Below are 15185 nucleotides of genomic sequence, written 5' to 3' on the forward strand. Positions count from 1 at the left end.
GCATCTCAATAAAGCCCTTCGCTGACTATGGCCGGTCCATATTTGGTCTTTAGAATTCAGTCTCTTGTGGTTTTGTTCTGTCTAGTTTCTAATGTAAAACAAACAACATAAAAAAAACACACAACATCGTCCGTTGGAATAGCGATCGTATTGTTCAGTTTTGTTTGGCTGCTCGACATACCAGTTTGTTTTTTTTGTTTTTTTTTGGTAAGGAATGAGAAGTTCAGAAAGTCCAAGGACGTTTACAATGCTTCTTTAAGCTGCTGGTTCTGTAGACTAAGGACACACACAAAGAAGAGGAAATAATTGTGTGAACTAATGACTCAATCAGCCGAGACTAAATGGTTGCTCAGTCGTCTAGGGAGGAAGTGACATGGGTTGGGAAAGGGGTTTGTTTATATTTAGTCTGTATTGCACATCCATTTATGAACAGTACACAGGAGTTCATAAAGAGCTTCTTAACAGAGGAAGGGAGGTTTGTGGTCCCTGGAAGAGGGCCAAGCATGGGGGGGTGGGGCTAAAGGGGCGAGGGGAGGGGCCTCGTCAGTCAGGTACTGCATATAGGAGCTCAGACATTTCGTAGAGGGTGCGATCCTGCCGCACGTGACCATCCCTGGGTTACCCGTTTGAGGAGGGGGGGGGGGGAGAAAAACACTGGGAAGGCTCCCTTAAAGAACCAGGTCCCAGTTAAGATCAGTTTACACTCAAATCTGAAACCCGCAAATTCCCAGGTTCGGGTTCCAGTCGCGTCCGGTCTGAGGCGGTTCATTCGGGTGCCGTGTGTGCCTGCTATGTCAGCGCTATCTGTCCAGAGAAGGTGGTGAGCAGGAGCATGATGGCGAAGCCGGTCAGCAGGCCGGCGTTCTGGATGGCGAAGGTGACGAGCGCACGGGTGCCCCCGGCCTCCTCCTCCTCGCGACTCACCTCGTTCATCTCTGGGAACTGAGCGGGAGAGGTGGAGGGAGGGAGAGGTGGAGGGAGGGAGAGGTGGAGGGAGGTCGAAAAGGAGAGATTGGGCAAGGGAAGGTAAAGGAGAGATAAAGAAACTATTAATGGTGAATCACAACACACAGAACACCAGAAATCACACACCCTACTTTGTCACACTCTCTCACACACGCACCCACACACACACACAAACACACAAACCCTCACCATGTCAGCCAGGGCGATGTAAAGGAACATGCCCCCGGCCAGGGCAAAGATCCAGTTGGGTGAGAAACTGTTTCCAGCCAGGATGCCAAAGCCCATGCCCAGGTAGCAGCAGCAGGCAGACAGGAAGTTGAAGAACAGGGCCTGCTGGATGCTCATGCCAGCGTTGAGCAGGATCACAAAGTCTCCTAACACAGGCAGACAGGACCCAGTCAGGCATGAGGGCGAGGTGGACAGGAGTTGGGAACTCAGGTCCATATTATTACTGTTTCTACTGAGTGAATTTTAAAGAAGGGATAATAAAGGTACAATAAGGCATAATCGTAGGGAAAACATCCTGAAAGCAGATCCACATGAGATTCTCTAACCCCCAGGCCCGAGACTCATGCCCTGGCCTCCAAGCCCTAGCCCAGCCCACTAGCCCCCAGCATCCCACCCTCCAGGCCCCAGCATCCCACCCTCCAGCCCCCAGCATCCCACCCTCCAGGCCCCAGCATCCCACCCTCCAGGGCCCCAGCCCCCCACCCTCCGGGCCCCAGCCCCCAGCATCCCACCCTCCAGGCCCCAGCATCCCACCCTCCAGGGCCCCAGCATCCCACCCTCCAGGGCCCCAGCCCCCCACCCTCCAGGCCCCAGCCCCCACCCTCCAGACCCAAGCCCCCAGCCCCCCACCCTCCAGGGCCCCAGCCCCCTCACCCAGCTCGTGGGGGAACTCTTCACACAGGATGGCTATGGAGGTGCTGACTCCCTGGAAGACGGAGGCGGTGAAGGAGGCCCCGATGGCCAGGCCGTCGATGAAGTTGTGCAGCCCGTCGCTCAGCGTGATCATCCAGGCCAGCGTGCCGATGTCAGAGTACGCCGTCCCCTTCAGCCAATAGCAGCCGCCGCTGCTCGTCCCGCCCCCTCCCAAGCTCTGCGTGTCCTGATGGTTAGAGAGGGAGGGAAGTGAGTGTGGACAGCAAGTACTGTGTGTGTGTGTGTGTGTGTGTGGGGGGGGGGGGGGGTAGGTATGAATGGGAGTGGCCGTGTGTAAGAAGTGTGTGTGAACGACAGTGTATGTGTGTACAACAATGAATGTGTGTGTGAGTGTGTTAAAAGTGTGTGTGAGAGTGTGCGTAGGACAAGGAATGTGTGTATGGCTGGGTGTGAGCGGCAGCGTGCGTGTGTAAGAAGTAAGTGTGTGTGAGAGAGCCTCTCACATGCGGGGTGGTTGCGGGTGTAAGCATGCGGTCCCCCTCCCCTCCGTCCACCTTGTCCAGAGCTAGCCCCGCCCCTAGCCCCGCCTCCCCGTTCTGCAGCTTCTCCGCCACACCCTCCTCCATGTCGCCGTTGGCCGCCGCGTAGCGCTCCGCCGCAGGGTAGTGGCTGTGCCCGTGGCCGTGACCTTTGGCCTGGAGACACACACACACACACACACGGATCAACATGGGATAAGGACAATCTGTCACCCCCTACATCGAATCGAATCACTGCAACATTAATCTAAGACTACATGTATTCATGACTCCGATTTCTAGGCCAGATTCTAGGCCATGTCTACTGTTAATCGGCTTCTACTGTATTGAACTTCTCTAGTCCTGGACTGGGTCATTGTGCGCTTCCAGACAGCACCACAAGTGATGACAGTACGCTAAAGAGGTGAGGGTGCTAAGTAGGTCCAGCCAGTTCTATAATCGGATCAAAAATCCGCACCAGGTTTCTTCAGTGTAACCACAGGAATGTTCACTGCTCAAATTGGCCGTTAAATAAAAGGATCCCTGCTGCAGGATCCTACGCAGTCCCTAGAGGGCGCCGTCACCTCGACACGTGTTCCACTGGGCTGGTTCTTTCATAACCTTGGTTAAACTGCAGTAACACACACACACACACACACACCATCTTCGCTGTGTGGAAGTATTTTATGGTAGTAGGACCATAAAGGGCCACGTCGTTTTATGCTGAAAACACGTTTTTTTTATATCTTCAACCATGTGTTTCGAGAAGCAATAAAACGACGGCGACGTTAATCTCAAACAGGTACAGTATGGAGAGGTTACGAACCGAAATACCTCACAAACCATTTTATAGGGTGCTGAAACCACAGTATATTATATCCTCACACACCTAGTCCTGTGATGAAACCTTTCATAAAAGCCCGACCGCTTGTGTTTGGTCTGCACTAAACCACACAGAAAGGTCGGCAGCCAGATGAGGCGCACCGCTCCAGTGACACGTGTCCCAACCCTGGAACTGCCCTCGGGCCCTTTCGGAGTACACGACTGTTTTTCGAGGAAGCAGAGCTCACAAAAAGGAGCCGTACAGAGGTCACAGCCATCGCATTTGTCCGGATGCTACCGTTTACATTGCCCAGGGGGACGAGCTCTGAGCAGCGGGGGCGAGGTGCACGCGGAGCTGGAAGGTGATACCAACCTCTCCTGCCTAACAGGCCCAACCAGCCCCGGGATAGATCCCCGTACCCTCTCCAACCCCTAAACACTCTGCCTTTAACATGACACCGGCTGGGCGGTGTGTTGTGTATAGATACGCTGTGCATGGAGATCTATACGGTACATTGAGAGTTGCCTTTTCTGTTCGGTGTTTTGTCTTTTTCCATGTGAGGTACGGAGGGCGAGGACAGCAGCGCCGCATCGACTAGTCAAAAGGATCGATGACGACAATACGAGCAACAACAAAGTCGTCCCCCCCCCCCCCCGCGTCCCCCCTAAAAGAAGAAGATAAATCACTTCAGTCACATCCAGCTGGCCACCTGCAGGCCCTGGCTCCTGGTGTGTGGAGACAGACAGACAGACAGACAGAGAGCGAGAGAGAGAGAGGCAGCCCACTCACCCCGTCCTTCCGTTTCAGCAGCATCTTGAGGACCTTCTCCGTGAAGAAGAACAGGTAGAAGCCTCCGAACACCACGGTGGACTTGGACATATAGAAGTCCACCATCGGGTCGAAGCCAAACGCCTGCAACGCGCAGCACAGAGGCCTGGGTTAGCTTCCAACCACAAGCCGTGGGTTAGGGGGTCCAATACGTTTTTTATTTACATTCTTGAGCTTTCCAGTATCAATATTATTATTATAATAAACGTGGTTTCAAATATCCATATTTACAGCACCAGTCTTAAATATGTATTTACCAGTGATTCTTGACTGCTTCCTAACTAAAAGACGTTTTGTGTTCTATGCATTTAGATTTGTTTCTGTCCGAGTCAGTTACAACAAAAGAGATGCCCTCAGTCAATATTCTCATACATAATCCCAGTTGATTTGTCTCACAGTAGCAGTGTGTGTGTGTGTGTGTGTGCATATGCACAGGCACTGTATATAGCAGACAACTGAATATATAGTATACCTGTGTGTAAAAAATGGGGTCAACGGTGGGGGAAAAAGCTGATGTGGTCATACTGACAGACTACAAAGTGACACTACAAAGTCTGTAGTACATCCTTGTAAATAATGTGAGCCAATGACAAACCAACATCTTATCTCGGCTTGTATTTGGCTCAACTAGCACTGATGAGTCTTCGACACTAAGGAGGTATCCCCGACCTGTCCCTGATCCCAAACACAGCCTGGGATTCTTCTGCGGGTCAACATTAACTCAAGGACACACTAACAGGCTATAATCCAAACAATTTGGCAGAAGGTTGGATATGTGGTTTCACACCACCGCTCTGCCAAGAACTTTAAATGATTCATCAACTTTTGCCTACAATTGAATGGATACCATTTTCTAAAGGAGGTGAACGTCTACATCAAATGTCTTGGTCTTCAGGGACCACTGCCCTGGATGTTATAATAATAACCTTTCATTTGAATCAGGTGTGTTGGAGCAGGGAAACATGTAAAACATGCAGGACAGTGGGCCCCGAGGACCAGGGTTGAAGACCACTGTTCTAGAACACTAAACTTTCAAAAGTCGACTGTTTGAACTGTCAGCTGTAAGGGGTGGCAGTGAGCGCCTCAGGGCCTCCCCCTCCCTCTCCCTCTCCTCAGGTGCCAGCTCTGCCAGCCAAGTCACAGCAGGATACACCACTCAGTTTGAAATTAAATGGCTACCTCACTTTAATTAAACCCCCCCACCCCCTTCTGCATTTTTCTGTGACTGTGAGAGAAGTCAACGGAACAAAGAGACCGATTTAGTTTCCCCTCTGTTGTGGTCTTTTTTGATGCATTACCGTTTAAGCAGAACCGCTTTGAAGTTATTTGTCGCCTTGCTAGCAAGCGAAAAGAGTCATTTGGGGTCATGTCTCCAAATGTCCCCTGTTCAAGAGGAGCCACATAAAACGTTGGTGAACTGGCTCTTTCGAATGGCTCGAAAGCTACAGGAAGTGACTGGGCCCCGGTTCTAACGGCGGCCATTTTGACTGAGGGCAACTCGAGGGGCAGCGGGAAGCACGGCGACCCCCCCCCCCCCATCAACACTACCTCTGGGATGAGCTGAAACAGGGCGTTGGAGTAGAGCGTGCCAATGGCCAGGGCTATGAAGTACAGCAACAGGCGCTTGTAAAAGGTTTTCCTCATGAACGGCACCACGGTGGCGCCCACCAGGGAGCACAGCGAGATGAGCGTCACGCACAGGAACCCATAACCCCAAACTGACCACAACCGCAGGGTGGAGAGAGAGAGGGAGATGGAGGGAGAGGCAGAGAGGAGGGGGGGGGGTGTTTAAGGATTCAAAGGGTAATTACAAAAGGAGGGGATGAAATGGTGGAAAGGGGGAGGGGAGAGAAGAGAACAATTAGTTGAGAATCAATGATGTGAAAGGTCGGTATGAAGGATATTGTCGTCCCTTTTCGAAGAAGAACCATTGGAAGACACCAGTTAATCTCAAACCCTAAAAAAAAAAATAAAATAAGGGGAGAAAGGAGATTAAATGACCATATTATTCACACCGAGAACAAAGATGTCTGACCACCTTCACCAGAGAGTCAACCGCAGGAAGAAAAACAAAAAAATAAAACATCAGGAGGCAGCGTCCAATCACATCGTGCGAGAATCACCAGAGTACCAAGGTTCCCGTAGAAGCAGCCAATGATCCGTTGTCCCCTCTCAAACCCCAGTATTCTCACTTTGATCATGGAGAGAGGATGTCAGGAAGCGAGGGGGAGGGGGGAGATGGGCTCTCAGATCAACAGCAGGAGGAAGTGAGCCACAGGAAGCACAGAGACAATACCACAGAACCACCTCAGTGAGACTTCAGCTGTCACGCTCTCACACACACTCACTCAGACACACACAGCTCCTCTCAACCTTCTCTTCCCCTAGCCCCAGGGTGACTCTCTACAAACACAATACACACTCTACAATAGCCTATGAAGGGTTTATTGTGTTTGGGGGGGCATTCATGTCTCTTAACCATTGCTTCCAGAGACATGTCGAGAGAGAGAGAGAGACATGTCGAGAGAGAGAGAGAGACATGTCGAGAGAGAGAGAGAGAGAGAGAGAGAGAGAGAGAGAGAGAGAGAGAGAGAGAGAGAGAGAGAGGCTGTCCTGGAGGTTAACCTGGCCTGGTTTCCTCACAGATGCAGTGGGTTTGTTTAAGGATGTTTGTTTCGTTCTCCCAGCCGGCCGGAGCACAGCTCTCTTCAGAGGGGGATGCAACGTCACAGTTGGCCTAGATCATACCGAGCAGGAAATGGCGGGGCATATACACACGCGCACGCACACACACACACACACACACACACACACACACACACACACACACACACACACGACCAAACAAGCCACACACATCCGATCCGAGAAACTGAGGGTTGTCGTTGATGAGCGAGGCTGCTGGAAGTGTCTCCCCTGGGGCTCATCAGAAGACAGGGAGAGAAGAGGAGAAGAAGGAGAGGAGGGAGAGGAAGTTAGGAAGGAGAGGAAGGAGAGGAAGGAGAGGAAGGAGAGGAAGGCCCGTGGGTGGCAGAACACAGAGAGGGCTTGGTCTGTGGTGCGTCGGCTTCTCAAACTGCCTCCCTGAGTATGTGTCTGTGTGTGTGTGAGGAGCCTTTAGGAGGGTCTCGGGGGGGCCGGGTTACTACACCTCGGGCAGGAGCTGGAAGACAGCGGTGGAGAAGAGCGTTCCAATGGAGAGAGCGATGAAATAGATGAGGGCGCGGCGCATGTGGCGCGTCCTCATGAGGGGCACCAGGAAGACGCCGGTCAGGGAGAAGGCACTGACCAGGGTCACACTCAGAAGAGAGAAACCCCACACTGTGGGAGCAGGAGGGGAGGCAGGGGGGTGAGAAGCAGCACACACACTCTCTCTCTCTCTCTCTCTGTCTGTCTCTCCGTCTGTCTCTCCGTCTCTCCGTCTGTCTCTCCGTCTGTCTCTCCGTCTGTCTCTCCGTCTGTCTCTCCGTCTGTCTCTCCGTCTGTCTCTCCGTCTGTCTGTCTCTGTCTCTCTCTCTGTCTCTCCGTCTGTCTCTCCGTCTGTCTCTCCGTCTGTCTCTCCGTCTGTCTCTCCGTCTGTCTCTCCGTCTGTCTCTCCGTCTGTCTCCGTCTGTCTCTCCGTCTGTCTCTGTCTCTCTCTCTGTCTCTCCGTCTGTCTCTCCGTCTGTCTCTCCGTCTGTCTCTCCGTCTGTCTCTCCGTCTGTCTCTCCGTCTGTCTCTCTCTCTCTGTCTCTGTCTCTCTCTTTCTGTCTCGCACACACACACACACACTCTCACACAGACCAGGAAAAACAAAGGGCACGGACACACACAAGACAGGGTTCTGTGCTGTAGGAGGAACTAGGTTAGCTTTGGCGGTCCGGGTCACGTGATCAACCTGCTGAGAAGAAGCAACATTTAAGAGGAATCCAGATCTTCTCAGTTTCATTTCTGGTCTGCGATGCCCTCACAACCCGTTCCCTGTGCAGGGAGAACAAAGCTTCGCCTGAGGGCACCAATTCAGAGGAATCGACACCACTGGAAGTACCCATCCCACATGACAAGACTTCAGTAGAGAAAACATCTGCTAGACAGCTTCCAGCTTCCATCCTCCCCAAGGTAGAATTCAAACACCTGCCAGTCAGAGAGAAAACACGGAAGGATAAAAGAAATCACAGAGCAGACGCCAAACTGAAAAAGGGAGAGACACCTTTGGGGGAAAGGATTAGTTGGGAGTGTCATTCCGTTGGCCGAGGCTACGGGGGCGCGAGGAGTCGGGCTGGGGGACAGGCTGGGGCTGGGGACAGGCTGGGGCTGGGGACAGGCTGGGGCTGGGGACAGGCTGGGGACAGGCTGGGGACAGGCTGGGGACAGGCTGGGGCTGGGGACAGGCTGGGGACAGGCTGGGGACAGGCTGGGGCTGGGGGACAGGCTGGGGCTGGGGACAGGCTGGGGACAGGCTGGGGCTGGGGACAGGCTGGGGCTGGGGGACAGGCTGGGGCTGGGGACAGGCTGGGGGACAGGCTGGGGCTGGGGACAGGCTGGGGCTGGGGGACAGGCTGGGGCTGGGGACAGGCTGGGGCTGGGGGACAGGCTGGGGCTGGGGACAGGCTGGGACTGGGGCCGCGGACGCAGAGAGACCAGGAGAGGCGAGCGGGGAGAGGGTGCAGTTGTGATTCGCCCGCCTGAGCGAGGATGGGAGGGGGGGTTGGAGAGAGAGAGAGAGCTGGAGCTGCGCCCTCAAGAGAGGAACTTCACAGGAAGCCTGCAGACACTCCACATCCTCCAGGGGCATTCGTCCTCTCCTCCCTCGACGAGGACAGCCGAGCTGGGCGCTGGACACGGCCGTGTCCGGGGGGAAAGCTCCCCCTCCGCCGCGGAGGCAGTTGGGAGCGGTGGAAAGTTGGAAGAGGCGGCAGGTGCCAAACTGTCTCTGTGGTGTTAATGACACCGAACTGCAACTGCTGACAGCAGGCTAACAGACCATGAGGGGGGGAGGGGGTTCGACTGACACAGGGAATGAAAGAGAAGGGGAGAGGGGGGGGAGGAGGAGGAGTGATGAGAGGGTAGAGGTGACTGTATGCGTCCTGTCTTTGCTGGCATCTGCTGACTACAAGGCAACACAAGATAGCTGTTCTGGTCTGGAAGAAGACGGGCAGAGCGACTTTGTTAGAAGAGAACACAACCAGCCGTGCAAGAACAGTCATTTGTTTGTTTTGCGTTTCTCTCGAAACTCTGGAAAAAAGGCAACAACAACAAAAAAACAAGCAGTATGTCATCCTCATCCTCAACGACATTCTACGTGATGACAGCCTGGTTCATCTGTTCCGGCCCCCTGTGGAAGAATGAACCGCGTCCTTCCAACCGTCTCACCTTCCGAATCCGTGGGTCTAGGGGGCAGGTCTACGCTGAGCTCCTCCCCTTGCTCTGCGCCACAATTGCCGGCGTCCAATTGCTGCAGCATGGTGGGGCAGAGTTCCTGCAAGCCCCGCCCGTCCAGGCGAGACTGCTCGCTGATGCTGTACACCGCCAGGGTGTCAGCAGGGAGGCACTGGGGAGGGAGACACAGGGAATGAGTCACTATGACACACAAATACACACACCCACATCCACACATATTCATATTCACACAACCACACACACACACACACACCTGTACCCACGCACACCTCACCACCACACTTCTAGACACACGCTCATGCACCACACGCTCCACAGACGAAACCTTTACCCAGCCTCCTATCACGGACCTGCCCGTTTCATATCCGGAGGACAAATATTGTTTCTGGAGCTCCCAGCAGATATACAGGCTGATAAGTCTCACTGAACTGCGTAATGGAACCCAAAACGTGCAAAACTAAACACAACGATACTTGAAGGACAAGTAGCAACCTTACTCCTCTAGTGCTTAGACAGACAGACAGACGAGAGACAGACAGACAGGACAGTCTATGACCCCCCCCCCAGGAGAGTGCTCAGGTGTGATCTATGAGATTGGTCAACAGCCGAGCCTCCGTCAGTCTCCTCCCTGCTGCCGAGCTGCGAGCGGACCAGCTAAATCCTCACAAAGACCATCAGCGAGTCGTCTAGTCAATCGTGCGCGACGTTAAGCTCGGAAAATATGTGGAATATCTGAGCTGTGTGCCTGACTGTAAGTCGAAAGACCTGAGGGCGAAAAGACGGTGTCGCCGAGGCAGCTGTGAAGCAGCGTTGGTACGTACACACAAATCACTCCATAAGATCCCTGCCGGCCAACGACGCATGCAAAACAGGTAAGGCCGGTTTGGTAGAACACGGATATCGATGTGGAGCAGAAACACAGCCGGCAGGGCAGACTAGCCTGAACTCACTTTAGAGCTGTTGGTCCTCGGTGGGGCAGCTGGGGGCCCTGGGGGTGGGGGCTGTGGCGTTGCCGTGGTGTTGCCGTCCCCCTGCCCGGCGCTGAGGCGGGCCAGCAGGGAGCGCAGCTGGGGGACTGAGATGGTGGCGTTGTCCCCGTAGCGCGCTAGCAGGTCCTGGAGCACCTGGGCCGGAGACGAAGCCTCCCCCTCGCCTAGCGCCCTCCCCGGGGAGGAGAGCACGAGGGCCAGGGTGAGGCCCAAGGTCAGCTGGGGGAGGATGGTGGTGCAGGGGGTACCGCGGCCATGATGAGGCTTCCGGGTCATGACTCCTCCACTGGCAGGGCGAGGGGGGGGGGGGTCTGTCTGTGGGGAGAGAGGTGGGGGTTATGGCGGGCTAGAAAGCAAGCGGGTACAAAAAAAAATGGCAATCCAACCAGACCAACGGCGGAAAATTGGGCCGGATTTCATATGCATCCATTATAACATTGTCATTACCAGACAACAATCCAACGCACACATACATACCGACCCCTACACAAAGAACCACTGTGACATACGCAGGAGGAAGCACTCTAACCAGCCCTCCCTCCCCCCCACCACACACACACCATTCACCTTACAAGACATGCTAGGGAAACTTATTCTGACAGTGTGCCCATTCATAGTCCTGGTCTTAGACCCCAGCTCCTAAACATGTGTTGCCAGCTCTAAGTACAGTGGCCCCTCCAGAGTCCTGAGGGCCCTAACCTAAGCTGACCTCCCCAAGCACCTTTAACACACCTGGGCACTGGGGGAGGGGGTGGGGGGAGAGAGAAGGAGACAGTCTTCAGATGTTCAGGGTGCAGTCGCCTTCAGGGGAAAAAGACAGAAACAGACGTGAGTTTAGAGACGCCGCTGAAAAGTCAAGCCAGGAGACTGAGACAAGGGACAGGTCCTTTCTATGACCGCCGCTTTCAGTCAACGCCGACTTCTCTTCATCCTCCCCCTGACTGGGGCTGTGTCCTGTAGACGGGTTCAAGCTTGTGGGAGATGAAGAGAGCGGGAGGGGGGGGGGGGAAGATGGAGGGAGAGGAAGAGAGGGAGAGGAAGATGGAAGGAGAGAGGGAGAGGTGGACATGGAAGAGCAGGGCAGGGATGGGAGGTGGCGTACATCTTGGCAGGACACTCCGTCCTGGAGCACTCACGTCAAGGTCAGTTATACCTCCTTCTCCCTCCCTCCCTCCGTCCCTCCGTCCCTAACCCTTTCCCTACCCTTCTCGCTCACTCCCCTTCCACTTTCTCCCCTTCTCATCGCCCTCCTACAGGCCAGGCTGGCCTGCTAAGCGAGCCGCCAGCTCATCAACGCTGCACGCCGAACAGCACATCTAGGTGCGAGGCGCAGCGCGGGAGGGGGAGAGGGCCCCGGGCCGGTCGGCTCCCAGCTGCTCTCGGCACACTCCCCTGTGTGCGTCCACAACAAACACAGGCATGGAAGAGTCAACAGAGGAAGGCGATTGTGATTTGGCAGAGCGTGGAGCCACGGCTCAAGGTGGGAGTTTGGCCGCCTCGAAAGTTCTGTGTAAAAAGGTGAGAACACTGTGTGGTGGGGTCGTTGTTGTACGGGCAATACGCGGGGCAGCGGAGGTCGTCACAGAGCCGAATCGACACCCGGTTAAAAAGGGAGAGGCGGCATGGCGAGACGGCACACGCGAGCATCATTGCCGATGTTCCGCCCCTGATTCCGGAACGCCCTCTAAAAGCCCACGCGAGGCACCACAACGTGGGCTTAGTTTGGTTCAGTCAAAACAGGTGAAGCCGACATCGGCGACGGGTCTTCTTTGCGGCAGTGCTGTGGGGATCTCTGTGTTAAAAAAAAAGGGGTTGTAATAGATCCTGAACACACGGGCCCTGTGGTGTGTGCATACATGATGAGCCGCCTTCTCAAATAATCACCTGTGCCGTTGCCGTGGCACGGAACTGGTTTCATTCGATGTCCCATAAGCTCGGTTGGACCAGAAATGTGAGTTGCAGCAAACAAAAAGAAACGCCGGGCACACACCTCAACAGATCATCGAGACACCCAGGCATTGTTTGAGAGCATCGCACCATAAACTGGAGCGAATCCTCTCAGAGATTATATCAGAGACTACGGTGTATATATGCACAGTGAAATATGTCTGATGCTTCTATGAGCACACACAACCAGCTGTTCGCCTCCGTCTGATTAACGCGATCTGTGTCTCAGAAGACAAAAAACGTTTTCCATCTGATCTGCAGTTTCAAATGCCAAATGAGCTCTTTTGACTGGTAAAAAGTGCAAACACTGCCGATAATGAGTATCCTTATCATTTTACCTCCAACTCTCAGGTCAGAGGGTGGCCCACAGAGATACAGTGCTCAGGACACCAGCTACCTCTGGAGACTGAGTGACGACTGACAAGAGGCTTACATAACTAACTAAGACAATATGCAGTTGTTTACCTTACAAATCTCCAGCATGGCTTTTAGCCAGGTCCACAATCTACAACAAAACTACAGGTCTACAACAAAACTACAATCCCACCCTATTGGAAATGTGTTGTTTTGAATGCTTTCATATGCTAACCTTGACTAATGAGACATCTTGTGACTTTTGGATGTATATGATGTCAAATAAAATGTCATAAAAAGATAAACTTTTGTATGGGAGTGGAGCCCCTGTCTGTGTAGATGGCCAGCTTGTTGACTCAACCCTGACCAAATCTCTTATTCGCTTGACATGCATTTGCATGTCAGACAACTCGATAACTGTCGAGATTCAAGGTTTTTAGTTGACTGAACACTGAAAATGTCATCTTGATTGCGTTCGTGCCATCCAACTATATTTGGTCCTCCAGAAAAACAAACTTCTACAAACCAGGATATAGCCTAGCCTAGTCATGGACAAACAAAATGGTACTTATGACCTGCTGTTCAGTCAATACAACTCTGTACAAAAACACGTTGCCAAACCACCACGACACACACTGGACAGACACATAAAGAAACAAAATGAACTTGCCGTTATAAGTTATTTCCAGAAAATGTATACTTTACCAAAAAGCAGTGAGTTTAAGTATAGTAGGTCTGGATAGTTGGGACCAAAGCTTTGGCATGACTCTCCCAAAAGACCACTTTATAGAGAGACAGAATCACCACAACACAACAATAGCATTCAGTGGGGAACATAATTATAGTGATCAACTGATATCATCAACCAACCCTTATTATTATGTTGGTGTTGGTCATTCTGAGACCATTAACTATTTTCAGGGTATATTTTTCTGTTTAAAAACCTCCACACTATCTAAGATTAAGTAATCCAATAAGGGCTTTAATCACTTACACAACAGGAAATCATTTTCACACATAACATCCATTCATTTGAATACATCTAACCAACACGACAATTAATCACACTCCATTCTCTAGCTTGTGCCATTTGTAACGTTACTTTTAATTAAGGGAGCGAATTTTGGCACACGGGTGTAAACGGCTTCATCGAGAAGGTTCTTCAGAAATTGTGTAGTCCTGTTTCAGATCCCGTAATCTCAGGTCGGGTTTATCTGGCCACAAACTGTGAGATCAATGAAAAGTAGCGGGTGATTTGCTCACCGCTCACTGCAACTCATATTTGATTTTGTTTAATCAATTACTTTGGTGTCAATGTTATCAGAGACAGATAACATTTACTTGAGATAGACTAATAGTTTCAGCGTCACACGACCATGTATATCTCGACTATGCTTCAGGTAGCTAGTGTAGGGTACTCTACCCCCCATCCGTAGATCTCCCCTAAACCTAGCTCGCTGATGAGAGGTTGATGATGTAGCTAGACTAGCTAGCTTGTTAGTTTAGTGCTAGCTGACTCCGCTACGTAAAAGGGGGACACAAAAGCTAGCTAGCACCCTTAACTGATAGCACGATTCCCGACACAATTATCCAGAGAGTTCATTCTTAGTCTACCAGCCTTTAATGGCTGGGAAGCGAAGTGTACAATGCACTAATACACCCAGCAAGCTAGGCTATGAAGCTATTCAGACTGCACGCTTACCGGTGATGGAGATTCGGCGCCTATGTCCGTGTTAGTTGCCACAACGAACACCCTCTTGCACCAGTAATACCTTAATCCTGAAACTAGCTAGAGATGTCTCATTCTTGTCAATCATAGGATTAATCCAGGTCTGTTTTCATGGCCCATTCACTGCACATCACAGCCAACGTGTGCAGGGGGCGTTCAGTGACGTACAGTCATTAACCGTTTAAAGGGACATTTCACAAAGTTTTCTACGTCAATTCCAGTGAAAAAAATCGGGAAAATGAAAACGAATATATATACAATTACTTGTGGTGGTTTAAAACGTGTTAACCCTCGTGCTGCCTTCGGGTCACATGACCCAAAGGTTCATAACGAACCATCGTTGTGTTTACCCAATTTTACCCAATACAAAAACAAATAAAAATAATTTTCTTTTAACCTTCGCAATGTGGGGGGTCTGAGACAGCCCAACGGTTAAAAGAAAATGCTTCACTTTGTTTTTGTATGCGGTAAAGTTGTCGCAATACGACGGTGGGTCACAATGACTGATGGGTCAGAACGACCCGAAGATAACACAAGGGTTAACTCTATCTCTATAACTTTCTCTATCATCTATAGGTTCCGCAGTTACCATAACTAAGGTCGGGGCGCCCTCGTACTGTAACTACAGTAAATACAGCAGATGCGATTTGGCAGGTACTCCTTTGACTTGCATCTTTGGCATCTCGCCAATATTTTAAACCTGTGTTACCAGCCTGCTAGCATCGTGGACCTGCAGAAACTCCTGACACATTAGTCACTGGGGAGCAACA

The 15185-nt window shown here is 52.1% G+C and overlaps 1 protein-coding gene across 3 annotated transcripts; it reads right to left on the reverse strand.

Annotated features, from left to right (window-relative positions):
* Window positions 1-70: 70 nt before the first annotated feature.
* Window positions 71-14574, reverse strand: slc39a14 (solute carrier family 39 member 14). 3 transcript variants are annotated; one of them, XM_062451589.1, is made up of 10 exons: window positions 14389-14574; window positions 11118-11186; window positions 10347-10696; window positions 9370-9547; window positions 5566-5735; window positions 3979-4101; window positions 2352-2543; window positions 1849-2074; window positions 1156-1340; window positions 71-942 (listed from the first exon to the last, which is right to left on the reverse strand). In XM_062451589.1, exons 3-10 carry the CDS (start codon window positions 10659-10661, stop codon window positions 790-792), a joined length of 1542 nt encoding a protein of 513 aa, XP_062307573.1. In that variant the 5' UTR covers window positions 10662-10696; window positions 11118-11186; window positions 14389-14574; the 3' UTR covers window positions 71-789. The 3 variants fall into 3 exon arrangements, with proteins under 3 accessions (XP_062307573.1, XP_062307571.1, XP_062307572.1); XM_062451587.1 differs by having other exon boundaries at window positions 10347-10700; XM_062451588.1 differs by lacking the exon at window positions 5566-5735 and adding an exon at window positions 7169-7338 and having other exon boundaries at window positions 10347-10700.
* Between the last annotated feature and the right edge of the window lie 611 nt (window positions 14575-15185).

Source organism: Osmerus eperlanus, chromosome 25 (assembly GCF_963692335.1).
Source record: "Osmerus eperlanus chromosome 25, fOsmEpe2.1, whole genome shotgun sequence".
Taxonomy (NCBI): Eukaryota; Metazoa; Chordata; class Actinopteri; order Osmeriformes; family Osmeridae; genus Osmerus; species Osmerus eperlanus.